General features: G+C 56.9%; 4 protein-coding genes across 4 annotated transcripts; 1 reads left to right on the top strand and 3 right to left on the bottom strand.

Moving 5' to 3' along the window:
- Positions 1 to 222: 222 nt before the first annotated feature.
- Positions 223 to 6,053, bottom strand: N657DRAFT_658487 (uncharacterized protein; the record flags this gene model as incomplete). The annotated part of the gene is made up of 11 exons (XM_062794903.1): positions 223 to 320; positions 453 to 602; positions 721 to 1,135; positions 1,189 to 1,460; positions 1,515 to 1,624; positions 1,681 to 2,028; positions 2,095 to 2,262; positions 4,030 to 4,187; positions 4,258 to 5,075; positions 5,132 to 5,607; positions 5,671 to 6,053. The coding sequence occupies 11 exons, from the start codon at positions 6,051 to 6,053 to the stop codon at positions 223 to 225; spliced, it is 3,396 nt and encodes a 1,131-aa protein (XP_062644119.1).
- A 605-nt stretch (positions 6,054 to 6,658) lies between these two features.
- Positions 6,659 to 10,084, bottom strand: N657DRAFT_625238 (uncharacterized protein; the record flags this gene model as incomplete). The annotated part of the gene is made up of 3 exons (XM_062790744.1): positions 8,746 to 10,084; positions 7,217 to 8,092; positions 6,659 to 7,153 (listed from the first exon to the last, which is right to left on the bottom strand). Exons 1-3 carry the CDS (start codon positions 9,760 to 9,762, stop codon positions 6,659 to 6,661), a joined length of 2,388 nt encoding a protein of 795 aa, XP_062644118.1. The 5' UTR covers positions 9,763 to 10,084.
- A 3,957-nt stretch (positions 10,085 to 14,041) lies between these two features.
- On the top strand, positions 14,042 to 20,054 carry N657DRAFT_674268 (uncharacterized protein; the record flags this gene model as incomplete). Its single annotated transcript, XM_062795739.1, has 7 exons — positions 14,042 to 14,122; positions 14,269 to 14,365; positions 14,456 to 15,066; positions 15,119 to 16,040; positions 16,091 to 19,029; positions 19,098 to 19,259; positions 19,353 to 20,054. 7 exons carry the CDS (start codon positions 14,042 to 14,044, stop codon positions 19,815 to 19,817), a joined length of 5,277 nt encoding a protein of 1,758 aa, XP_062644117.1. The 3' UTR covers positions 19,818 to 20,054.
- Positions 20,055 to 21,042: 988 nt separating this feature from the next.
- Positions 21,043 to 23,890, bottom strand: N657DRAFT_666165 (uncharacterized protein). The gene is made up of 3 exons (XM_062795325.1): positions 22,608 to 23,890; positions 21,558 to 21,875; positions 21,043 to 21,338 (listed from the first exon to the last, which is right to left on the bottom strand). The coding sequence occupies exons 1-3, from the start codon at positions 23,615 to 23,617 to the stop codon at positions 21,293 to 21,295; spliced, it is 1,374 nt and encodes a 457-aa protein (XP_062644116.1). The 5' UTR covers positions 23,618 to 23,890; the 3' UTR covers positions 21,043 to 21,292.
- Between the last annotated feature and the right edge of the window lie 560 nt (positions 23,891 to 24,450).

Here is a 24,450-nt window from a genome sequence, read left to right as displayed (position 1 = left end):
CGGCTGCGCGGAGCTGCAACCCCTTGGAATCGAGAAAACAGGTCGCAAAGGTACTGCATCTCGATTTTTGCGATGCCCGGCCGCCCGCGCGGGCGGCCCCCGGTGTTTGTTCACCGGGAAGGGGAAGCCGGTATATTGAGGAATTTAGTGAACATTACCCTCCACTGGCAATTATCTAGTTGCAGTTCAAGTAAATAGGCTGGAATATGAGAAACCCCTGGATCACTTAGCTTCTGACAACATGCGGATCGTCCTGGTTTTGGCGGTCTTCTCGGTCCCCGTCTTGGTCTCCCGCGTCCTGAGTGTGACCCAGGACAGTGCTACCTTCGGGTGGAAAGCGGGAAAGTAATAATACGCTTGCTGCGAGTAGTGCGATTGCCTGGTTTTCAGATTGGAACAGAGTGTGAGCAGCAATACGCCGCGTGCTCTTAACAGGGAAGGGATTGACTCACCGCATTGGCGAAGAAGGTCAGATGGGGCTTGCCAATCCGGGCCAAAGCCGCAAAAACAAAGCCGAATAAGCCCTGGGTCGACAGCCTGGCGATGTTCTCGACCAGCGTCAGAGCGTTGAGGGCGTCTGCTCTGTTTGAGGCTGAACACATCTCGGTCATGACGCCTTTGGCTGCCGGTGCGGAACCCGAGGCAAAGGGAAGCAAGAAAGCAGCTGCCAAAACGTTAGCACGGTCGAGAGTCAGGCAATCCGGGCCACGCAGAGCTCACCGAAATAGATGTGCCAGCCCTCAGTGGCAAAGTCGGCACACATCGTCAAAATGCCGTCGACAACCAAGCTGATCCGAAGAAAAAAGAGATCAAAGGCAGTCCCCTCGTCCTCTTTAACTTCGGCGGACGCGACCGGCTCTTCCTCCGCGAAGCTGCCAATGGGCGCTTCCAGTTCCTCCGGATTCATTGCAAGATGGCAGCGAGACTGGGTCTCAGCACCCGGAGAAGTCTCTTGTTGCCCCCTTGCCAGGTACCATCTGCGGCCGGTGTTGATGATCCGAGGGAAGAGGAATATTAAAAAGACTGCGCGCATAAAAGCAAAGCCGGACATGAGCCAGCCATTGTCGCCCTGCTGAAACTCAAACACTGCCGTGGCATACATCTGGATCAGCAAGGGGGCGTATCCTGTGGCCAACTACAACAAATCAGCCTCCTCGTGATAGAGCCTTGGGTACAGATGAGACTCACTACGCCCAGGAAGACTCCAGCACATAAGAATAGAACACCGTAATGCTTCTGTACAACGCCGCTTCCTAGCATGACCCTCTGCGGCACAAGCACACGCAGAGGAGAGAAGAACTCGGCAAGGCCCTTGGAGTGTGGCTTGGAGCCGCTCGACAAGGAATCAGCGGCAATGTACGGCATGGACACGCGCACATACAATGTCGAGACGAGAAATGAGTAAAAAGCCACCTCAAAGGGGCGTCGGATGCCCCATGCATCACCGATCATACCTCCGCCTAGACCGTCTTCAGCACAGCGATAGGGTCACGTTGAGAATGGAGAGAACTTACTGAGGTACCCGATCCCCTGTCCCAACATGATGCAACCCTGCAGCATGCCAAAAACGGCTGTGCGTCGCAAAGGCTCAACGACCTCGCCGGCGATAACATTGGCGACCAAACTGTGAACGTTGTCAACATCAGAAACAAGAATGGAAGACAGTGGCCGTTCACTCACATGTACCCAACGGGGCCACCGATGACAGTGATCAACTGGGTGCACTGAAAGATAATGATGCCGGCCTGACCGCCCGCCACGACGCCGAGGACCTGTGTAGCCACCCGGATGGCGGGCACAGAAGTCTGCACCATGAGGGCGGCGCGGGGCCCGAACCGCTTGGCCATCCAGCCGGCGACAAACAGGTTGATGGTGCCGCAGAAGGTGGTGCTCATGCCCAGGATTGAGAACTGCGTCGCGGTTCCGGCGGCAATCTCGTTCCGGCTACACCGGTCGCCTAGGCCTTCGTATGGCGGGTGGTTGCTATAGAAGACGTCGCATTCCATCAGGTGGAAGACGTAGAAGATCCTTCGCGTTTGTGTTTAGGTATTGTCAGCGCTGCTCCCTAGAAAGACTGATGGGTAGATTGCTTACGGGACTTGAGTGAAGCTGAAGGACAGCGTGATGAGAAAGTTAGCAAGGAGAATCCGCTTCTCGACATGCACCTTCAAAGTGTGCTTAAGCCAAGCGGTACTCTGCGGGGACCAAGAGGCGAAGCCATGTTCTTGGCCGGGTCCTTGCGCGGGTGAGAGCCCGGTCTGCCTGTCCTTCCCGTTGGAAACAGCAGTGACAGCACCATTACTTGGCGCACTCGCCCCCGAACCATCCGGGGATGAGACACTGCTAAGGAAGGGAGTACGTTCGCTGGCAACTGACGCCATGTTGTCTGCTGTTTATCGGGATCCTTGGCCCCGGGGTTTGCTCCAGTCTCGCAACTGTCGTAGACATGCGCCAATTCAAGGCTTCGAAAAGTGTTAAAAATTGAAAGAGAGCTCTGCTCTGTCGTCACTGACCACTGGAGATTTTGGCTGCGGGGTTGGTGGAACTGTGGGCCCCGTCCCGTCTCCGGCTCGGGAACGGCCGAGATCCGGCGAGTCGCCGAACCGGCCAAGACCGGACGTTCGGGGTGCCGGGGCCGTCGCCCTAGTGTGTAAGTTCATATCCAACTTATCTCTGAGTGACCCATCAATCATCGGGGATCTCCACGAACAGCACGGACGGTTTACCTTGACCGACGATAAAGTTTAGACGCCATCTAGAGCAAATATGAACATACACCATTGAGGCTGGAGGGGAACCTCGGTCCTCCCTTCTCATTGCCAAAGCCGTGGCTTAAACTGTGCAGTAACTACTATACTTCACCGTTCCTGGGACAGAGACGCGATGGGTGAGATGGTTGTACTGTGCAGCATGCAGCCCTGCCATAGTGCAACTTTTCTGGTCAGCCCTCCCTTATCATCGGCCGTCGTAGCCACTTGCATGTTTCAAGCTGTCCAACAATGGGGCGAGGGGCAAGCATTCAGGGAGCCGGGGCGCTAGATGTAGTTTCATATCTCATTTAGAAAAGTGGATATTTGCTTGAACTGCAGAACTCGTTCAAATTCAACGACGACATGAGTCAACATAGTCAAGAGTGCATTACCTTGCTTCTGACTTCCGTGGGGAATCCAATATGGCTGCACCTTCCACCCTGTTCGATGCTGTGATGACCACTCGGAGCAGCGCAGAAGCTCGCATTGGGTTGCAGCAATCCGAGACGGATGGCTCCGGCATCATTCTGGCAAACCCCCAATCTCCGAGGCTTCCAGACACACCAGACTCGGAACCGCCGCCAGCTTATTCAGATCCTTTCGAAGTCCGCAGTAAGGAGCGAGATGGCCACGAGAACATTAGGGCCGGACTGGCAGAGAAAGTAGCGACCATGACCATTATGCAGATTCTGGTGTTGCTGGCCGACGATGGGACTTGATTCGGTGTTGGGGATTCCAAAAAGCCAGTTGGCATGGCTGTTGTTCCGAGTTGGCATAACTATCGTTTTGCCCCATATTGAGCACAACGCTGTTGTGGGATTTTGGCACGGGCGGGGGAATGGCAAGCCCGAACCGGCACGAGAGGTTCGGTTCTTAATAAATGGCATCCACGTGATGACAGCCAGCAGAGCCAGGGGGTGGCACAGCCTTCAGAGAATTGGGTCGTTTGCCGTCATGGTTGCAAGGTTTGTTGGCTTCATAGCCTCACTGTGCCTCTAGTCCTTCATTCAATGGTTTCAGGGTTTGCCGCACCGTGATCTTGGCTTTGCCTGCAGAACTCGGGGAATTTGACCTTTTGAATCTGGCGGTGGAGGCTTGATGAGTTCTGGTATGGATATTGAGCCTAAGGAGTTCGGTTCTCGTGAACCTGATATTCGGATTAAGACATGGATGTAGTTAGACTCCGCTACATTTTACGACTAGTCCGCAATATCAAGCTACCAGTCGAAACAGGTAAGAGAAGTGACACAAGTGGGTATCACCTCACAGCTTCCTGCACAGCCGCGTCCCATCCTCAATCACCTCCCACTTCTCGGTGCCGGGAGTGGATATGGCGTAAAGGACACCAAGAGGATCCCACTTGTACCGCAAAGCACGGAGCTTGGGATACTCGGAGCCCCAGAAGTGGCTCTGCCAATCTTTCTGGTAGGGGTCGGCCTGTGTCGATATCATACATTAATAACTTGAAAGCCGACCACCACAGTGACAGAATGCAATAACTGCTTACCTCATTGACGTAGGTGCACCCACTAGTGCTGGCCTTGCGCAGGGCCTCGTCCATGGTGTTGGTCAAAAGATTCTGGAGGTCCACCTTCTGGGCCAGGGACGAGCCGACGGGCACGACCAGGGCGCTGATGATGAAGTCGGTCGCGTTCCGCCAGGCCGGATGCGTCGCGCTGTTGCTCGCGGGGGCTCCATAGCCCGGGTTGAACAGGTGGCCAATCATGAAGCCGAACGCGTCGGGTCGTGGGGCCAGGACGGTTTTGAAGGCCTCGATGATGCCGTCGTTGTTGGTCGCCACGTCCTGGTGGTTGAACATCCAGCCGCCCGTGAGGGCAGAGGATCCCGCGGCCTCTGCCTCGAAAAGGTCGACGTACAGGTCGTAGAAGGTGGGGAAATCCTTGATGGTAAAGTCGAATGGCACCCCCTTGGCGGTAAGTTCATCCAAGAAGGGCTGGACGACAGTCTGCAGCTCGGCCTTGGTCTTGCCGATGCCCACAAACGGGCGTGCGCGGAACGTGAAGGGCAGAAGCTCAAAGTAGACGTAGAGGCCGTTGTCGACGAAGTGGTTGGACCACTTGTGGAACGTCTCGGTTCCGTTCCACCACACATTGGAGTCGGTGGTGTGTGTGGTGTTGATGTAGAGCGTGGCACCAGCCGATGGGACGTCCGGAAAGGTCTTCATGGTGACCGAAAGAATGACGGCAAACGAGGCCGGACCACCGCCCTTGAGAGCCCAGAAAAGGTCGGGGTTCTGGCGCTCGTTGGCCGTCACATACTGGCCCGAGGCAGTGATGGCCTCGAAAGCGAGGACATTGTCGGCCGCTATTCCAGTGATCTGTCAGCACTCCAAATCTCGCACAGGAATCATCAATACTCACAGAGCCCCTTGAGCGTGGTCCACGGGCCGTGACCGCCACCCTGGATAAAGCCGCCGGCAATGCCGACGGTAGGACACTCGCCGGTGACGACCACAAGAGGGGGATTCCGGGCGTGGCCCTGAGACAGGATGGTCAGACCCTGGACGCCGGCACCAATGGTGACTGCCGAGCCCTTGTAGCTCCCAGGCCCGCGGTACGAGTCGATCCACTCAATTTTCTGGAAGCTGTGCGTGTTGATGACCAGCGAGCCGTAGCCCACGCTGCGGCCGATGAAGTCGTGGCCCGTGTTGCGGACGATCAGCCGGAGGTTGTTGCGCCGGGCAAAGTCGATGCCCGCCTTGACATGCTGCGGCTTGGTGGCCATGATCACGTAGACTCCATAGTAACCCAGCGTGCAGCTGTCGGCGGGATTCTGCGTCGGCCGGCAAGTGTCGTTGGTGAAGTAGGTCCAGAGCGCTGCGGCAGGCTGGCTCACGCTGAGGGGAAAAGGGTGTCAGCACTCAATGTCTGATACGTACCTAAGCAGCGCAGCAACCTACGTCCATGACTCGCTCTCCCAATTCTGGGTGACCTCGGCACACTTGGCCGCATCATACGTGTTCACCGTCCCCAGCGGGCCGGTGAAAGTGTTGTGACAGGCGGCCCCTGGCGGGATGTGGACTTGAAGCCGCCCATCAACCGTGGCATTGAGGCTCTTCCACTTGGACGCCGACGGCCAGCATGACTCGCCCGGGTAGCACTTGCAGCCGTAGTTGATCCCCTTCGAAATCACTGTCGAGACGCCCGCGGCATCTGAGAAGTCCAAGGCATCCACGTTGACCGAGGCTGACACGTCTTCTGCCTGACTCCTCACAGTGATCTGTGCCAGCGCCGCCGGAAGAATGCTGACGACACAGGCCAGCCTCACCAGAGAGAAGGCCATGGTGACCAGAGAAAGCCGGAAGACGCGGATGGAGCGTGGAGAGAGGAAAAAGAAGGCTGGGTTCGACTGGCTTCGATCGAGGCGGAAGCAGGAAGGGCCGCCCCTTGAAATACGTTATGCGTCTTTCTCTCATCGCCAGATGCCCGCTGACGACCACGGGTCATAATTACCAGAGTAGGGCAAATACAGCGGAGCTAATGCAGCAGCTTGTTCGGCAGGACGGAATTCGGAAGAACAACCCTTGCCATGTTGGGTCTACTAGCCAACTGCATTCTTAGTGTCCCTGCCAAGGCGAGCCGTGTTGCAACCCGGCGACCCGGACCCCCCGCAGCAGGCTCCGTTCGCTCCCGTTGGTGACCTGACGCTTACATTGTCGTACTCTAGATCTGCTGCAGCGAGCCATTGGTTGCCAAGCTTGACCATCTTCCTAACCGGTAAGCGAGCATCGCGAGGTGTTTTCCAGAAGCAGCCTGGGCCTCCAGTGCAGGACCTGAACGCAACAACAGACAAGGGTTGAGACGCCACCGGAACCAACGACCTATCCGTGCTGAAAAGTCGCGTTAACTCTCTCCATTGCCGAGCTCCAGACTCCCACCCAATCTGCCTCAAACAATATCTAGCTGACTTGCACTGCGACGCTGTCCCCGCTCCCTCCTCCCTTGTATACACATCCACACACCATAGAGCACAAAAACGACAGCAGTCAACGGCGCGGTAACCGCCCAAAACAGTGCAAACTGAGGCCTCGTGGCAACCGCAATCTCCCCACTGGCCAGGGCCTCGTCCCACGCAAACAGGGGTGCCGAGAAGAGCGCCGCGACAAAGCTGCCGGGCAGAAAAAACATGGCGACCAGGGCCAACATCTTCATCGAGGACGAGTCCTGCAGGCTCGACGCGGCAATGCTGCGCGTCGCGCTGGCCGTGTCGAAGGCGATGGCATTATCCTGCTGCGCAATGAGATGGAACAGCGCCGCGATCTGGATCTGCACCCGTTGCTGCACGTAGGCGGTGTCGACGGCCTGCATCTGGACACGGTGCCGGAGGAGGTCGATGTGTGTCTTGGAGAATGGCTCTCCAGGGTTTGTCGACAGGTGAGGTGGCTTTGTTTCGGAGACGCGGGGTTCTCCCTTTTTAGAACCATTCTTTCGGGTCTTTCGTTTGACCTGGAGCGTATGTTGGGCGATGAACTCGTTGATGGCTTCGACGACCTTCATCTTGCGCGTCCCGTTGGCCAGCTTGGCGGCGCATCCGCTCATCTGCGCTGAGAGATGACCCAGTTCGCCAGCCGCGGGCTGTGTCTGGCGCCGCGAGGCAAATCGGTGGTGCCCGGTGCGTGCCTCGACCTCCCTCACGGCCGCCTTGATGTCCGCCAACGTGGTGTCCAGACTGTGGGCGAGCATCAGGCTGCACAGCAAAGCAGGGAACATGGAGTGCTTCGCGGTCGCTGCACTCCACTCGGACCGGAGAATGCGGCGAAGCTCGGCCCGTTCCTCGCCCTCGGCAAAGATGATGGTGTGCGTTTGAGGGCCCGATTCAGAGGAACCCCCCCTGTGAGACCATGCCATGGCCAATTTCGGGTGGTAAGCAACCGTGAAGACTTGGGCATCACCATCTGCAGCCAATGCCGACACTCCAGCAAAACAACCCCGGGTGTAGCTCAGCGCATCCTGGAGCTTCCACGCGTCGGCCAGGCTCTCCAGTATCATCGTTGACGGGCTCAACCGCCGCTGATCGCCGTCTTGGCCCACCCAGACGAGACGAGCTGACCGAGTGTAGGCGCCGGCCGGGAAATGGTGGCGAGGTGGCTCTTCGAGCCAGTTGTCAACGTCCGACGACGAGACAGTTTTAGTCTCGACAAGCGCCGACGGCTGTCTTCCATGACTTTCATCTTCAACCCAAACTTCCGTCACCTCCACCACCGGACACTTGAGTACCTCGTACTTTTCCCAAAGGCTCCGTGTTCCGTAATGCCGGTATAGATCGCCCATTCTGGCAATCAAGCATCTGTTGTCACACCGTGGCAGCGACGGATTGGAAACCTATGGTGATCGGAAGCTGTTAGCTTCCAGGTGTTATGTTCGAGAAGGCCGTGCTGAAGTTGGATACAAGTCAGCTGGATCGCATGCCGCTGAATAACGAGAGTTTCAGTCGTGTCTTCACGCAGTCTGCTTGCTTGTCTCTTCTTAAAAGGACCAGCTGAGACCTAGAGTCCTAGGCAGGCGGTGCACCCCAAGTCCCTTTAGGCTGCGCCTCCTCGAGCAGATAATGCGGGGGGATGACACGCCGGCCAACGTCCACTAGGATTCAGCGCTGCGGAAACCGCAGGGGCTGGAAAGTTGGAAACCCACAGGCAGAGATAAATCAATAAGTAATAATGCGCGAATTTAGTAGCTGGTGGCTAAGTTGACATGTGTAAACTGTCAATATGAAGGCAGACCATTGAGATTGCTCCGCCGCCGCCACATAAACCGAAATGGGCTCGCCGTCGGGCTGGTTGATCCAATTCGTCAACACCCCAGATGGTGCCAATAGCTTTTCTGATCCTTTGAAAAATGCTTCAGCCTGGTGAAGGGTCAGAGTAGGTGGGGTCTTCCTAATTCCCGCCGATCTGACTTGACGCTCCCAGTACCTGCTGCTCTCCTCATTCGGCCAATGCAGCAGCATCAGGCCGGGTGCCAGGAAAATATGAGACTTGAATGGGCGGGGCACTCTGCTGCCGTTTCATAGCGTCCATGTCCACCAGCATGCGGAGGTCGATCTCATGCCATTCCTGTGCCTGCGAGACGTAAACCCACTGCTGCCTCGCTTCGACCCAGTTTCGGCACGGCAGAAAGGCCTCGAGCATGTAATAAAAGTCGCGAGCGTACGGATACTCGACGGTGGGCGGGCCTTTCCGCTGCAGAAAGCTGTCTGTGCCCACCCGCTGGTCCTCGTCGGTGATGTGGAAATGAGGGCGCTGGTCTGTTTTGTTGAGACCGTGGCGACGAATGGACCTCGCGGTCGAGTCGAGATGGGCCTCGAGGAGTCGGGCGTACCACAGTGGGCTGGTCAAAGCATTGATGACGACCCGACGGTGCCTTGCAAGGAGTTCACGGTTCCAGGAAGCATCCATGCCACGGGGAATCGTCGGGATCGGCTCGCCCTTGTCTAGATTGTCCTGCCAATGTGCCAAGTCGACGACGGCACAGAGCGCGTTCCATCGCATCAGGCAAGTAAGACAGGTGCAATGCAGGCTGTTGTCGGGGGGCGGGATGTTCTGGTGCGCGACGACGCGGTGCGATAATAGGAGGTCCGGGCGGTCCGGCTGTTTGAGGAGTGGTTGGATGGCCGAATCGATGGCTTCCATGAGAACCGGACGGAGCAGACATCGCTCAAGGATGGGATAACGAAGGTTGATGATATTCCTTGCGATCCTCGTTTCCTGGTCCATCAAAAAGGCGTGGAGCGTTTTGTTGACTCGTCCGAGGACAAAGATGTCGCTCGGCCGCAGGATTTCCAGGATTTGCAGCAAAAGCTCGATGGGCAAGTCCATAAACCCTCGGAGTTGTGAGTTTGGCGATGGCTTTGAAAGTGCTCGCTTCTCCAGCTTCCTGCGGCGTCGCTCGGTTCGCTTCGAGCGCAATTCCAACGGCTGTGTAACGTCCTGAACTGGCGGAATGTTGCTCGCCCGCTCCGAGTCTTGAACGACCGTTGCCTTTGTCGGTGTCATTCTGGTGATCGTGGTGAAGGAGGGACGAAGCGAGGTTCAATCACTGAGCGCGAAGGTGCCTCGAGTAATCCGTAATCCGTACGGATAAATCCGTACCGTTCCTCCCCTTCCCCACTAAGTGGGCCCATGTTTCACAGCAGGCTAACCATATCGCGCACCAGTAGATCGCAACAGGCGCTTGACGCCAAACACACGTGAATTGACGCAACGGCGCTGCCAAATTCCCACAACAGCGAACAGTTGAACGACGGGAGGTTCCTTCGTACCTGACACTGACGCAAGATGAACACTGCAGTGGCATTGCAGGACAGCATCGCATCACCACTACAATCATGGCGCCTAAGAATTTCCCACAGGAAGGATTTGATGACTCTATCCGAAGAGTTCGAGTTGAAGCACAGATTCCTCCGCATCGTGTAGGTGGTTCTAGGCAGCGACGATGTCACATGGCATGATCAGAGGCACGTCCGCGAATAATACATCTCTTTGCACGAGTATGAGGCTGCTATCCAACCCGTCACGGCACTGTCCTCGATATATTGGGGGATGATATGGAGCTCCGAGCCTCGCTCGACAAAGAGAAGATCATAGCCGATATCGAAAGAGCCGTCGCCCACCTCCATTCCCTGGGTCGGCACACAACGACCTGAATCCCTCTGACGTTGTCATTGGCAACGAGGCAATCCTGATTGACTTTGGTTCTTGTCAATCGCTTGGCAAACAACCGGTGTCGACGGGCACTCCGGGATGGATCGACGAGGACTTCAGCACATCAGCCAGGGAACATGACTTGGTGGCTCTGCGCAAGATCAAGACATAGGTTGAAATAAGGTCTATCAGGGTCCCCCAACGGCTCGCCTCCAATGCCTCTTGACGGACTGCAGAGCAAGACGATTGAGGAGAGAGGCCTTCGTTGATCTGCCACGACCTCCACTGCGCCACTCCGGTCTGCCGCGCTTCCCGGCGGCCTCCGGTCTCAGCTAGGCGAGGGGAGAAGTCGCATCCAGGCCTGCAGTTGAGCACGGCTCTTCATCTTGGAACGGAGTTCACCGTCAAGGTCATGTCTTTCTTTACACAATCGTGCCTTCGATCAGGTATAGATCAGGTTGCAGGTCCAGGTCCGGCAACTTCTCTCGCTTAAGATCAACGAGTATTCGAGTTACGCTTGATGAGCTTCTTAGGCGCAAGTGAGATCTCGTTCCGAAACGAAACGTTGAACGATGGATACAACGGAGGTTGTGCCTGGCCCCCAGCTCAATCACCTTTGCGATACATGTCGATTCAATTTCCCCGCCGACGAGATGGCCATGGATTTCACAGTATGCAGGACGCCTTGATGCAGACTTACTGGAGAATGGCGCAACCCTGCAGCAGCCCTCCTCTGCCGAGGACTTAGCGGAGGCATCTCAAGCTGGATGTCACCTTTGCACCGAGCTTTCACAAGCACTACTCCCGGATAATGCAGTTGTCGGCTTGGGGCAATCAGTATCGCAGAATTGACATTCCAGGTACATATAATACCCTGCCCTCGACGGATGGCTTCTGCAAATTCGGCAACCCAGGGTTGGTTCCCAGGAATTTGACGGTACAAAGGCCTTGCGTATCGATCCCGTCTACCGATCGATAGATGACACAGGCCACCGGGTCTGAAAGCTTGTCAACAACCCCTTTGAGCCACTGACTCGGCTGCATGTCGTCCAGACGCTGTCGTGCACGAACATCAACCCTCAGTCCATCTATCAGCTGAAACAATGGCTTCACGCTTGCACCGAGGAGCATGAAGGGTGCGGAGGGCCTGCTGCGCTAGGACTTCTACCACCGAACTCATTCTTCCGCCTAGTTGATATTGGAACTGACTGGTGCCAATGTCTGAGTCGTTGACGTCTACGCCGCCCAGATCCAGACGAGTTGCAGTACACCACTTTGAGCTATCGGTGGACCGACGAAAACAAGCAGGCAAGTCTTAGAACCGAAAACAGGGAGGAGTTCCAGCAGTCCATGCCGACTACAGCCTGGCCAAAGGCCTATCGAGATGCCCAATCGATTGCACAACAGCTGTGCATTCGCTATCTCTGGATCGACTCCCTCGCATCATCCAGGATCAGGCAGATGACTGTCTTGAGCAAGCGGCGTTGATGGATAATGTATACGGCGGTGGGCTGCTCAACCTTGCCCCCCTTGTGGGACCGGGCCTTGAGGCGTTGCGCAACCCGTTGAGGGTATCAGCCTGCACCCTCACCCTGAAAGCTCCCTCCCCGCATATGTACTCAGGTCCAAAGCCTCAAATTTTCTTTCTTATAGACCAGACGACGTCAGGCAGGCCGTTGGTCATGCTCCGTCTACAAGAGGGGATGATACTTCCAAGAACCCGTGCTTTCTAAGCGGATGGTACACTTTATGCATCAGTTGTTTTGGGAGTGTCCGACCTCACGCGCCTCCCAGACATTCCCAGTGGCGGCTGACTTCTCCTTTGAAACAACCGACGTGACTCCATCGGCGCAAACCTCCACAACATCAGGGCCGCGCTATTAGGACGGAGTAAAAAGGAGAACATACCACGATCACTGGGATGGGAACTGCAGACAGAATCGAGTATATGAAGACTGTTGTCACGGGTCGTGACAGTGTGAGGTTCATGTGCGCAACTCCTGGTTCGACTTGACAGTTCGAACCACGGTCCCTCTTTTGAGGGTGTTACGCAGGGGTCAGTTGCGCCCACCCGAGACAACTGTGGTGTTTTATAGTGCAGTGCTACACCCCCACAGAGCTAACACAGCCCAGCAACAGGCTGATCGCGCTCAAGGGCATCACCAGGAGAATGGTCAGCAGATTCCACCTCTCCTTGGACGATTATCTCGCGGGCCTTTGGAAACCGGGCATCGCAAACTGCTCTGGGCGCGCCAATCGAAAACCTACACGAAGGCGAACCGGGAGCTCGCCAGCCGCCTTGCAAACCGCTTCCTGTCGTGGTCTTGGGCCAGCTGCCCCGGGGGAATGCGCTTTATCGATCTCCATGAACCACGTTTCTCTCCCGGGCCCTTCTTTCAGCTCGGCTGGGTTCAGGACGACGCCGAACGTGCCAGAGATGCATCTTTCCTCGTTCTCCACGGGTGGCCTCGTCGTTGCGAGCTGGTGGAAAATTGGTTGTTGGGACAGAACCGTCATGGAAAAATGAAGACTTTGCTTCAAATGCGATGTGGTGGTGATGGTGTCCCACGACCAGCTACTACGGTTGGCGTCGAAATTGAATTGGACAGGCCTGTTTCGGACATAACTCAAAGAGTGTATCTCATGCCAGCCCTGCCAGTCCTTTACGGGCCTGAGGGCTTGGTTCTCGATGGGACTAACATTGAAATGAAAAGGGCATGGTAGTCTATCATCGCCTTGGCTTCTTTGATTGTATGGATGAGCACTAAGTTGATGGATGTGCTCGTGCCAGGATCTGGGCATTGGTCATTTGACAACATGGAAGAGGTGTACGACACACTTTGAGTGGAATGAAGAGGGGATTGGGGCTGCTTTGATATTCCTTCCTTATTTAGTAGTGCTTGAAGTCAACGAGATATGCCTAGTAATCATTAAGAATACGACTTGAAGCCATCTGCACACTGTTGATTGTCTTAAACATGGCAAGAAACAGCAACATGCTTTAGCCAAAGGCATTTGTTCACAATACCAGTAAGATAATCACGGTACATGTAACCACATGCAGTGAGTATTTGAGTATTTCACGCGACTCACACGTGTGGAGACCTAAGGGCATATCAGGTGTACCTAAGATGTGTCAGGATGTCTAGACTACAATTTTTGACTTCCCAGGCACCATGTACCAGTCCTCTAGTCAGGGGCGCAGCGCTGTCCATCTCTTTGGGACACCAACTTGAGTTATCATCGCCTCGACAAACAAGTTCACTTACCCTATGGTACGCCGCCCCCGATCAGTCCCCCAGGGGTTCACGACACCGAGCCCCTGTCTTCCGCCGGGAGCCACGGCAGTGAGACCGGCCGGGCTAGAAAATGGCTAGTCTCGCCATCCTCACCATTGGAGACATCTTATGGGATTGAGTACCCGCTTCCATTTTGTGGCGGCGACAAAAGAAAGCAACAAGAAGAAAAATCCGATCATCTGCAACCGTCCTATATCTTGCATCACCCCTCTGTATCAGAACTCACCTCACGCCCAACCCCTTCGCGACTCGACGACAAGCAACGGGTGAAGACAGCGAGCTGGGCGTAGAAACAAATCGCGAACAGGGACGCACCAAAGGCGCAGGAAAAGATGGTGGATTCCATGCCTCAGCGGACGTGCTATCGGCTTTGCAACCAAGTGCCGTGGAGGAAGTTCGAGTTCTTGGACGTTGTAAGTAGGCAACCACGTCGCTAGTGGCGGTGTCGATTTAGCTGGCCGCCCACAGCCGCAACAACAACTAAGATGTCAGCAGACGGAGTGGCTGTGCTACGATTCCAATGTCACGTTTTGTGTCGAGGTCCTTTTGGATCGGGGAGCTCGTTCCTGCCGACCTTCCCTCGATCCCCTTCTGCGTGTTTTGCCCAGCGCGGACGATCCAAGAGGTCAGCAACATGAGGGTTGGTGCTTTGAGAGGTAAGCAGGGAAGTCTGCAACTGGCATGCGATGTTAATACGTGGAGCGTAATGAGATCAAGAGGCTGACCGGGGTATGGCGTGTTTGTAGGAGAACTTCAGCGTTGTCGGCTTGCCATGGACGACCCCAACACGGTGGACCGGGCCAAAGAGCAGGTCATAATCCTCGCATGCACCCTTCGGGGTGCCTTCGACGGGTTGAAGGACGTCGGAAGAAGAGTCAGGAAGATGAACAGGAAAGCAATGAGGCAGGCCAGGGGGGAGGACACCGGGGAGACCGCGGCGGAAGAGGCCGAGGAGAACGACGACGGTGATGGGGAAGTTTTGCAGGCGCCGCTCAACACGCTTGCCCAGGTCGAGGCGTTCGTGCGCGACCCTGGGATCTCGCGCATCGTCAGCATCGCCGCAGTCTATCTGCATCTCAACAGGTTCCAAGCCTGCCGAAGCCTGGGTACAATCGAGTTCCTCGAGGATGTGCAGGAGATGGCCTTTTTCGAGGAGTCCTGGCTGACTCCCTGGGTGCCGCCAACCTCCCATGGCCTGAGATTCCTGGACAACGGATACTGTCGCGCCGTACGCAGGGATCACGCGCTCAACGCGCGCGCCCTGCTCATCGCCCTTAACTTCTGCTATCTTGACCTGCTCAGGATGATACCAGCAAACATCGACGACTGCAGCAAATGGACAGAGAGCCCGCAGCTGGTGGAGAAGCAAAAACCAGATCCTGCATGAGCACATGAAAAGCGGCCGGCAGGCACTTGTTACAGAGCTTATCCTGTACCCGTTTAGGGCTGAGAGGTTCCCGAACGCTCCACTCGCCAAAGGCGACGCGGAGCTCGATAATGCGGTTCCCTCCGTCCTTAACTTCCAGCGCAGCGCTGCCAGCCCGCTCGAGCAGGCAACGCGTCCGACGGCAAGGAAGACAGAGCAGGCCGAGACAGGGCAGTCAAGGAAGGATAGCATCGCAGGAGGCGATGGAAAGAGGGAAGAACGCCCATCCAGCTCTGCAGTCCAAGAGCTTCAGGCCAACCAGCCGATCATGTCGACTAGGGTCGGCCAACCTGTCTGTGGCGGCCCCTCTGCGTCTGACAGTGCTTTGGACACTGCCAACGCTATTGCAGGTGATACCGCTCCCACCCAGCTGCCATTGCCAGTAGCGGAGGCCAACCAGCAGGCAGCGGAGGACAGTGCTAAAGTCGAGATAGGGAAGGAAGGGACCGCAATGACCCGCAAGGTGAAGAAGAAGAGGAAGGCCAAGTGGAACAAGGGCTGGACGGAAGCGACTAAGCAGCGTCAACAGGAAGAACAAGTGCCCCTCGCAGAGGTTCCCCCCTCTGACTTAGAGCTGGACATTCCCATCCAAGTTGACGACCCCATCAACGCCGAAGCTCCTAAGGAACAACAAGCCTCAGCACAGGCCCCCGCCGTGTCCGGACAAGTCAAAGCGCCCTTCACAGCCGTACCCCCCTCCAAATTTGAGCTGGACGTTCCCATTCAGCTTACCACCACCACCGATACCGAGACTCCTAAAGAAGAACAAGCCCCAACACCAGGCCCCACTGCGCCCGAACAAGTCTCTGACGAGGAGGAACAAGCGCCCTCTGCAGCGTTTCCCGTCTCTGATTCGGAGACGGAGATTGCAATCCAAGTCACCGCCCCGGTCGATACCGAAGCCTGTGTGGAACAACAACAAGCTCCTATCCCGTCCGAACCATCTCCTGACAAGGCATCCAAAAGCCGATAACGAAAGACGAAGCCATGAAGCAGGAAAAGACGAAGCGCAAAGCCAAGCAACAACGTCGGAAAGAGCGAAAACGCCAGGAAAAGGAAGAAAAAGTCGAGAAGAAGAGGCCGGAGGAGGCAAAGGCTGAACGGCAACGGCAAGAGGGGAGGCGGACACAGGAAGAGGTGGATCAGAAGATTCGGGAGGTCGCCCAACACATCGAGAAATTAATGGACGTGGAAAAGGAAATTCAGGAGAATCAGGCCCTCCTCGGCGAGTTGGGTTCAAAGTCAGACGAAAGCTCGCTATGTTCATGCTGCCGATGCTGCTGTGCAGAGGATGGGCATGCAGAAGATGGTCTGGATGGTCAAGCATTGTATGACCGGCGAAATCGGGAAATCGAGCAACGTAAGGAAAACCAGCGACGCCTGGAAAAAGAGCACAGAGAAAAGCAGGAGCTTTTCCGAAAGTTAAACAAACAGGCAAACGAGGGCCCGCTCACGGAGGCGGAAGAGCGTGCGGCAGACGAATACGACCAGCGGTGTCGCGAGATTGAGAAACAGCTTCGCTTGGAAACGGAGGAGATTCTCCGGCTGTTGGACTTCCAGGCTAACGAGGGCCAGGTTGCGGAGGCGGCAGAGCGTGCGAAAGCATACTATGACCGGCTCGACGCAGAGGCCGGGGAGCGGCTGAGTTTGGCTTCCCAGCTCAAGGAAGCCCAAGACCACCCCGCCGAGGAAGCCGACCCACATCGTACAAGGACCCTGAGCCTCAACGTGTTCGGCATATCCTCCCGCTCGAGTAGTCCGGCCGTGCTGAGGACTCGCGCCACGCTGGACAAGCCCGCATTGCTACCGAAACGCGCCTGGTCAACGAGCCCCCGGCGGGCCCCGGCGGCGCCAGCCGTTCCGGTGAGAGAGACAGCGAGGCCGAGTCAGATTAAGTCCACCATGCCAAACGGCACGCAGCTGCCTGCTCAGAGCAAGGTAAAGGAGATAATCCCATGCCGGCAACCCAAGGTTCGCAACGGGAAAGCAGTTGAGGGTCGGCATGCGGAAGCTGGGATCGCCAAGAAGAGGAAACACAAGGGCAGCGGCAAAGAGCAAACTCAAGGTGCTGGACAGAGTCCCCGTATCCGGCCCCGAACTGTAGCATGCACAGCGGTGGGCGTTCCCCAGTTCCGAGGCCTGAGGCGTACAGTGGTGTTTCCCTTGTTCCCGGGACATCTGACGAAAACGTCCCGCCCTGCCAGCCAACAAGGGACAGCAACAGACCAGCTTGAGCAAGCGAATAGAGTTGATTTGGCCAACAAAGCCGACTGCGTATCCGCCGGATTGGACTCGGGAGAAGACGGTGGTCTCAGCTCGTCGGTTGACTTGGCTACTTCTAAGCCTAGAGATGATTGCAATGGATCAGTCTGCGACACACCGAGCTTGACCGTCAACGGAGACACGTTCTCAGACCCGAAACCGACGGATTCCTGCGGCGCTGACGCGATGGGCCAGCCTGTGCACGCGAACGAAGTTCATGTGACCGACCAAGCCAACAACTGCGGTGCCGACGGGGCAGGCCAGCCAGTGCCGGCGAACGGAGCTCATGTAGGCAACGAAGCTAGCACCAACGAGGCCAGCGCCAACGACTGCAGTGCCGAAGAGGCGAGTCGTGCCAGTGGAGATGAAAAGATACGGGACCAACAAGCCGAGCTGCGCCGACGGCAGCAAGAGTATCTCCAGAGAGTTGAAGACGTGGAAGGCTCATCGCAACGGTGCTTCGCGAGCAACGGTGCGGCGGCTATTCCAGCCCTGCCATCAGGAGGGAACATTAACGACTCCAACGAGGAACCCCTGCAAAGCGGCCGGGACTCTGAGGATCTTGAGGCCCAACGGGTGAATGAGACTCCGCACAGGGTCAAGGGCGACTCGGCCCGTCAATCTGGTGAAACCAGCGAGGAGTGCCGGCAAGAGGTGGCGCAGCAGCCATCCGGCCAGTCGATGATGGTTCCGAACCAGTCCGTTCCAGCTTGTTCGGCGCTCATGTTCCCGGGCGCCGCTGCTCAGGCAATGCCGGTGCCAGGTAAGCTTCCTCTCAATGCCGATTTGGCTGCCCAGCCGCCAATCCATGTCGAGCCGACCATGGGCGTTGGCTTGACTTCAAAGGAGAACAATGCCGACAAGATCCGCCGCCTGGCGTCTCAGAACCGTTCAGGGCCGCGTGTGAATGCCCAGCACCAGGCCAACGGTGACTCCACAAGTCATGCTCAAGGGGTCCTTCAGGCCCAACGAGTAACTGGGACTCAGCGCCAGGTCAACAGAGACTCAGCCTGCCAGATCCGAGGAAGCAGAGAGGGGCGCCGGCAGTGGCACTCCCGTCGGCAGGGTGACGAAGGCTCTGAAAACGGCTTTGAGAACCTTCCAGGCCAACGAGTAAATGGGATGCCCCCCCATGCCAGCATCAGTCAAACTCAGGAGAATTTTCGGAGCCAAGGAGGAAATGGGAGCCAGCCGCAGGCAAACGGAAACTCCGCCAGCCATGCTCGAGAACCCAACGAGACCTTCGGCCGCTTTCCACATCAGGACCAGCCGTATCAGGAACTTATTGACGCTGCCTATGTAATGTCGAGAACGGTTGAACAGACAGGAAGAGCCTTGGACGTGGTTCAGAGGGCCTTCGACGGGGTAGTAAAGGAGTGGGGTACCCTACGGCACGCTCAGGACCGTTTGCTTCAGGCCCGTCAGGCTGCCCAAGCACACCTACAGCCGGTACCAATCCTGGTACAGCTCTCCCAGCAATACGAGCCTCCGCCCGAGCCATGGCCCGAGCCTGTGCCTGAGCCCCAGCTTGAGTCCGGCCAAGTATCACAGCCAGGCGTGCAATCGAAGGGCAATGCCGCACAGCAGTCCTGCGAGTTGCCCTCGCCCCCGAGGCAACCGTTTAGACCACCTGTAAGCCGTGATCCGAGTCATACGTTGTCGTACTTCTTCCTGGAAACTGGCGATTGACCCATGTTTAGCTTCCCTGGCTATCTGTCCCTGAACATCCGTTCCCACGGCGCACTTCGAGGCTGAGGATTGAGCTGGCGCCGCAACAGCCTGTCTCTCGGACGCGGAATTCTCAAGCCTCTCAGCCTCAAGGTCCCCAGGCTGGCGCCGAGCAAGACCCCGCCATTGCTCCAGTGAGCCCATTGAGTCCAGCCATGGCATTTCAGCAGCAGGCAGATGAAGCAACCTTCTTCTCACAGCCTGAACTACTTGCTCAACGGTCGCAGTCGGTTACGACGGTCAGGTTGCCTTCTCGACTCCGCGGGGGGAATGCGGATGAGTTGGAGTCGAGGTCGGGGGCGACGTCCAGGACCATTGGCCGGTCGGCATTGCCATCGCCATCGGCAAGCCCGATAACTCCTGACTCGGTGCATCCTGAGCAGCTCCCGCCGACTGCTGCCATGCCGCGCCCAGTCGAGCCAGCTACAATCCTCGACGCAGACGGAGACGCGCTGGTGCACAGTTATATCGACCAATTCGTCCGCGGATACAGTGTGTTAGATTTCGAGTGGCTGTACAACCGGGTGCAGAACAACCTCGCCCATTCCCGTGCTCTGTCCGTGGATCGTGGCGACTTCATTGTTCCATTCCCGGGCGAGTATCCATCCGATCCGGCGGTGCTCGTCTGGGTGGACCCGGACGGCTCATCTGCCGAGGGACGGAGGACTCAGCGGCACTTCACGATGCCATGATGAGCCAGCGGTATGCGGGTGCATTTCTCAGCGTTTGCTTTCAGTTGCTTGCATCGAGAGAGCGTGGTTGGGCGTCGGGGAAACTTTGGACATCGGCAGGACAGCGAGTCGCAGCAGCGGAGTCAAGGAGAGCATGGTTATTGGGATTATGGTTTGTGACGTAAAAGTAGACAGTAGATGCAACAGAAAAAGGTACCGGTATCGAGAATCCTTGGCTGATGAGCTGATGGTTTATTTTGCGATGCGGGTTGTCAAGTTTCGAGATAAGTGACAAACTTGTGTCGTTGGCTCGGCAAGCCTTGCCGGTGTTCCTACGGCCTAGAACGCCTCAACCGCGAGCGCTAACTGGGCGCGGGGGTTCTAGCTTCAATTAGGTATAGCGTCTACATGCGGGTCATTTTTGACCCACATGGCCCCTTCCCGTCCTCAGCCGTCTTCCCTTGCGAAACCTGAACTGATGAATTGATCGAGCAAGGGCTTTAGCCCTTGCTCAGCTGGCTGTTGATCCCTAAGATTCTCTTGTTTGTCTTGAGAATGGACGGGCATTGCCTCGTCTTGATCTTTCATTTGTATTTTGAGATTGAGACGATGCCCGTTTTTGGTGGGTCCCTCTCTCGGGGTTTTGTTCAGCAGACGGGAGTCAGGGCGGGTGCTGCAGCCGAGAATTCGAAGCTGGCAGAACCTGCATCAACTGAAAACAGTCGGCAAAGGCGTGACGTCTATTATTAGAAGGCTCGCCACAATCGCGAAGACCATTCCCATCTCCTTCTACACATGTTCTATCTTGGTTGAATCTCCGGGTGCATACTCTATTCAGAGTACGGTAGTTATTTGTCGAGTCCCGAACCGAGACAGGCCGCCCGCAGCACCTGCGAGGCCTGAACATGCGGGGCACTGCATGCGATCCCTGCGAGTTGCACCATGATGCAGCAGATGCCGAGTGTCCTCCCAGTGCAGTTGTTGGCAAGGCAGTTGGGTTCAGGGCGACCGAACCAAGTTTTGATGAATGTCGAAGCTTGCTCTCCTGTTTCTCTGCAACGGTCATAACGATGGACTGCATGCTGCTCCGGCACCATTGATGCGTCGCAGAGTTAGCGCTTGCCGCTCGTTGGCACAACAATCACACTGACAAAAAATCGGCATTGAAACGCCAAGAACCATCTTGGCCGCTCTCGGCCTGCGATAGTATCTAGATCACCTACGCTCATCTCTGCGATCGCGCCTTTGCATCTTCACGACTGCAACGCGAAACCCTCACAGTGGAGGGACAACTGGCCAAAGAACGACGGTCAGGTGGAGGTGGGTTGCTCCCGGTGACAGTGTCGCCGTTCCAGGCCCCCACCAGGCCATCACATCCCCTCTCCATCCGCTAGCATAGCCTGGGTTCAGTGGGTTGCCATGTCCACCTTGTTGTGGAGTGGGTTCCCTTTCTCGCCGCTCTGAAGAGGCAGTGGGCTCCAGGTCACCCTTCCCCCTCACCCAGTCCGGACGAACTTCCGCCCCGAGGTAGCCAGGCCTTTTCTTGCTGACATTGGCTGTCGTTTCTTCTCCAGCTTGCAAAAATAATACCAACGTCAATTGCGATCCTGGTCGCGGATTGGGGCCGTCCGCGAATTTGCGCTCGAACGAGTCTTGGCCTCCCGCGCGCCTACCTCTAATCCGCTCGGCACGTCGTCCGCTCCCTCTTCGTCTTCATCCATCCAGCCGGCAAGCGACGGGCGAGGGCCATCGGAGCCTAACAAGCCCGCCCCGCCGCCATGTGTCGGCTCGTCGTCTTCAAGGGAACGTGCCCGCACTGCAAAGACGACTTCACGTGGGACGAGCTCACGCAGGAGCTCAGCTGCCTCGAGGCCAAGAACAACGGGTCGTTCGGCATGTGCAAGGAGGGCGCGCTGGTGGACGAGAAGGAGCACGACCAGGAGTGCGACGCGTGCGCGGCCGAGCTCGAGGCCGACGAGGGCTACCATGGCGGTACGGACGACGCAGTCGAGGCGCTCTCGAGGTTTCCCGCCGCGGGCTGGGGTGGTGGCGACGAGAGCGGCAAGACGAAGGAAGCCGCTGACTTGGATCAAGGGAGCGGCAAGCACAAGAACAAGAAGCAGCGCATCTCATGAGCACCGCCTGCTGCCTCTCAGGTCGTCTCTTCCAGTCGAATCCGAGCCGAGAGCCGTTGGTTTCACTCTCGCATCCCCGTTGACCTCCCCCCAGCGGCGCACACATTTCAAGTCGACACGGGATACACTTATATCATACACACACGCACACACAACATCTTGGATAACGGCGGTCTAGTCGTCGTTGGGGATTGCGATACATGTACAAAGACACAACGAGCGGGTAGGAAGTTTGCGCTAGCGTATTCTGCGACTGCCTGCGCCGGTTTGGATCCGAAGTATGCGTACTTCTGTCCCAGGAGGGGGCCATTAAGGCGGGCATTTTTGGTTCAGTATAACGCGCAGGAGAGGCTTTGCCGCAGGGCATGTCCGGACGTTCATATCACGAGGTCATGACGAGACGAGTAACGATAATGATAATGTGGCATCAGCATCACATGGAGGCGGGCACATGGCTGTTGGCGCAGAAACACGACCCCATGTCCGAGTCCAAGTTGGGTATAGATATGAAGCAAGATATCAGCCAAGTACGAACACCAGTTCAACATTCGACGCGCTGTACGACTCCTGGGGTTCCAACATACACTGCTAAAGAGTCTGGCCATCCAATTGTCGCTCCCCGAATATCTCTAACATCTAGCCCAACTCCAACCCCCTTCCACCCCCCTTTCCCTACTCCACCCTGACCCCCTCCCACGTCTCCCTCACAACCCGCCAATATCGCTCCGGATCAGCCCTAGCAAGTGCGACATGCTCCCCGCCCTCAAACCTCTCCCTCCTCACATCAAACCCTTTCGTACTCGCCTCCTCCGCATGCCTTTCCACATCCGCATAGTCCACCAACAGGTCCCGGTCGCCATACACATACGTCCTCCTCACCTCCACCCCCCTTCTTAAGGTCTCCTCATCATTCAGCCCGCGCGCCACCCTCACCAGCGGACCGTCGACCACTCGAAGGGAGTACAGGAACGCGAACCATGCGCAGAGCATGTGCATCAGCGGCGCGATGAGCCACTTCAAGGGGCGCTCTAGGCCGGCCGTGAAGGCGCGGTAGCTGGTGCGGTAGGTAAAAGTGCCCGGCGTCGAGTCCAGGACAAGGGTGTAAGGGGGTAGGCTCGGGGTTACGGTGGCCGTGCTGCTGGTGGTAGTGGACTGGAGGAGGGCGAGGCGGAGATAATGCAGGCAGGTCGTCCCGCCGTTGGACCAGGCTTGCAGGAGCAGCTGCGGCTGTCGCTTCTGCCCGTTGGTTGTTTGTAGCCGTTTTGTGGTGGCGGCGGGGGCGTCGCCTAGCGAGAGCTCTGGGAAGATGGAGCGGACAAAGGCGACGGCGGGAGCGAGTTCGCGCGCGATGCCGCCCGGGCGGAGGAAGTGCCACGGCTCGGAGCGCAGGAGGAGGATCGGGGCGGTGGGGAAGAGGGCTTGGTACGGCGCGAGATACTTTGCGATGTGGGCGTCGCGGGCGCCCATCCATGCGGCGAGGACAATCAGCTTTGGGGTGGGCTTTTGGGTTGTTGAGTCCGTTTCTGGGTGTGACGTCGCTTGGGAGGGCGTCGGCGGTCGGTAAATGTAGACACAAGGCGAGAGCCGTGTCATGGAGCCGAGTGGCCCGCTCCCTTTCGGCGATGTCGCTGAGTTGGACGCCATCGTTGTGATCTGATATTCGCCGCTCCTCAGACCATTAGACATTAGCCCCTCGAGAGCCTGAAGTGCTGGGCCACCCTCCTTTATACACCTGCGCACGACGTCCCGCTGTGAGCGAGGCTGGCACCAGTAGCGTCATCCCCACCCGCCGGTAGCGTCTGCCCGCCAAGGCATGACAGGGTCCAAGATGAGAAATCTCCGAACACCTTTTGGCTGCCTGCTGGCATAATAGGGATAGCCGGGAGTCTTGGCAACACAATGGACGGAAGGAGATAATTGCCTTATTGCAAGAATACCTATTCGTAGAGGATTACTCAACTGACCTTGAAAGCGATTACAAATGGCGCCGGAGGGGGTGGATGGTGGGTACCCGGCCCGATGGCTTGCAGCGGCTGAGCCGAGGCACTTCTTGAAAGGCATCCAGCTTGTTGGGATGAAAGCGGCGAAGTCCAGCTCAACAGCCCCCCGGCGTCTTACATTCAACCGACGGAGTCGGATACCGTCCGGTGGCACGGAGTAACAGTTGCTCTCAGCACGCCCCGACAACGCTGCCGATGTACTGAGCCCATCATGTAGCAGCAGTCCAAGTCATTGAGGCAAACAAGGCACCGGGAGCTCGTGTGCATATTCTGATGCCCAACAGACTATCGAGTGTGGTCTCGAGTTAACACGGAGACTAAGAAATGGTCAACTTGACTACCGTCCCAATGCTACCCGATTGTCATATTGTACACAATGCCTGGTGTCCATCACCAGGTAGCACCCAGCTCCTCAAGTCCCAGATTGACCACAGCAGAGACCGAACGTATCAGACGGTGAGCATCAACGTTGGGGCCGAATATACCTGTTCTGGTGTCCAGAGGAAGAACCAGATGATG

The sequence above is a fragment of the Parathielavia appendiculata genome (genome assembly GCF_033297405.1).
Source record: "Parathielavia appendiculata strain CBS 731.68 unplaced genomic scaffold N657scaffold_17, whole genome shotgun sequence".
Classification (NCBI taxonomy): domain Eukaryota; kingdom Fungi; phylum Ascomycota; class Sordariomycetes; order Sordariales; family Chaetomiaceae; genus Parathielavia; species Parathielavia appendiculata.
The sequence above is the reverse complement of the archived record's forward strand: the minus strand, read 5'-3'. Positions and strand labels throughout refer to the sequence as shown.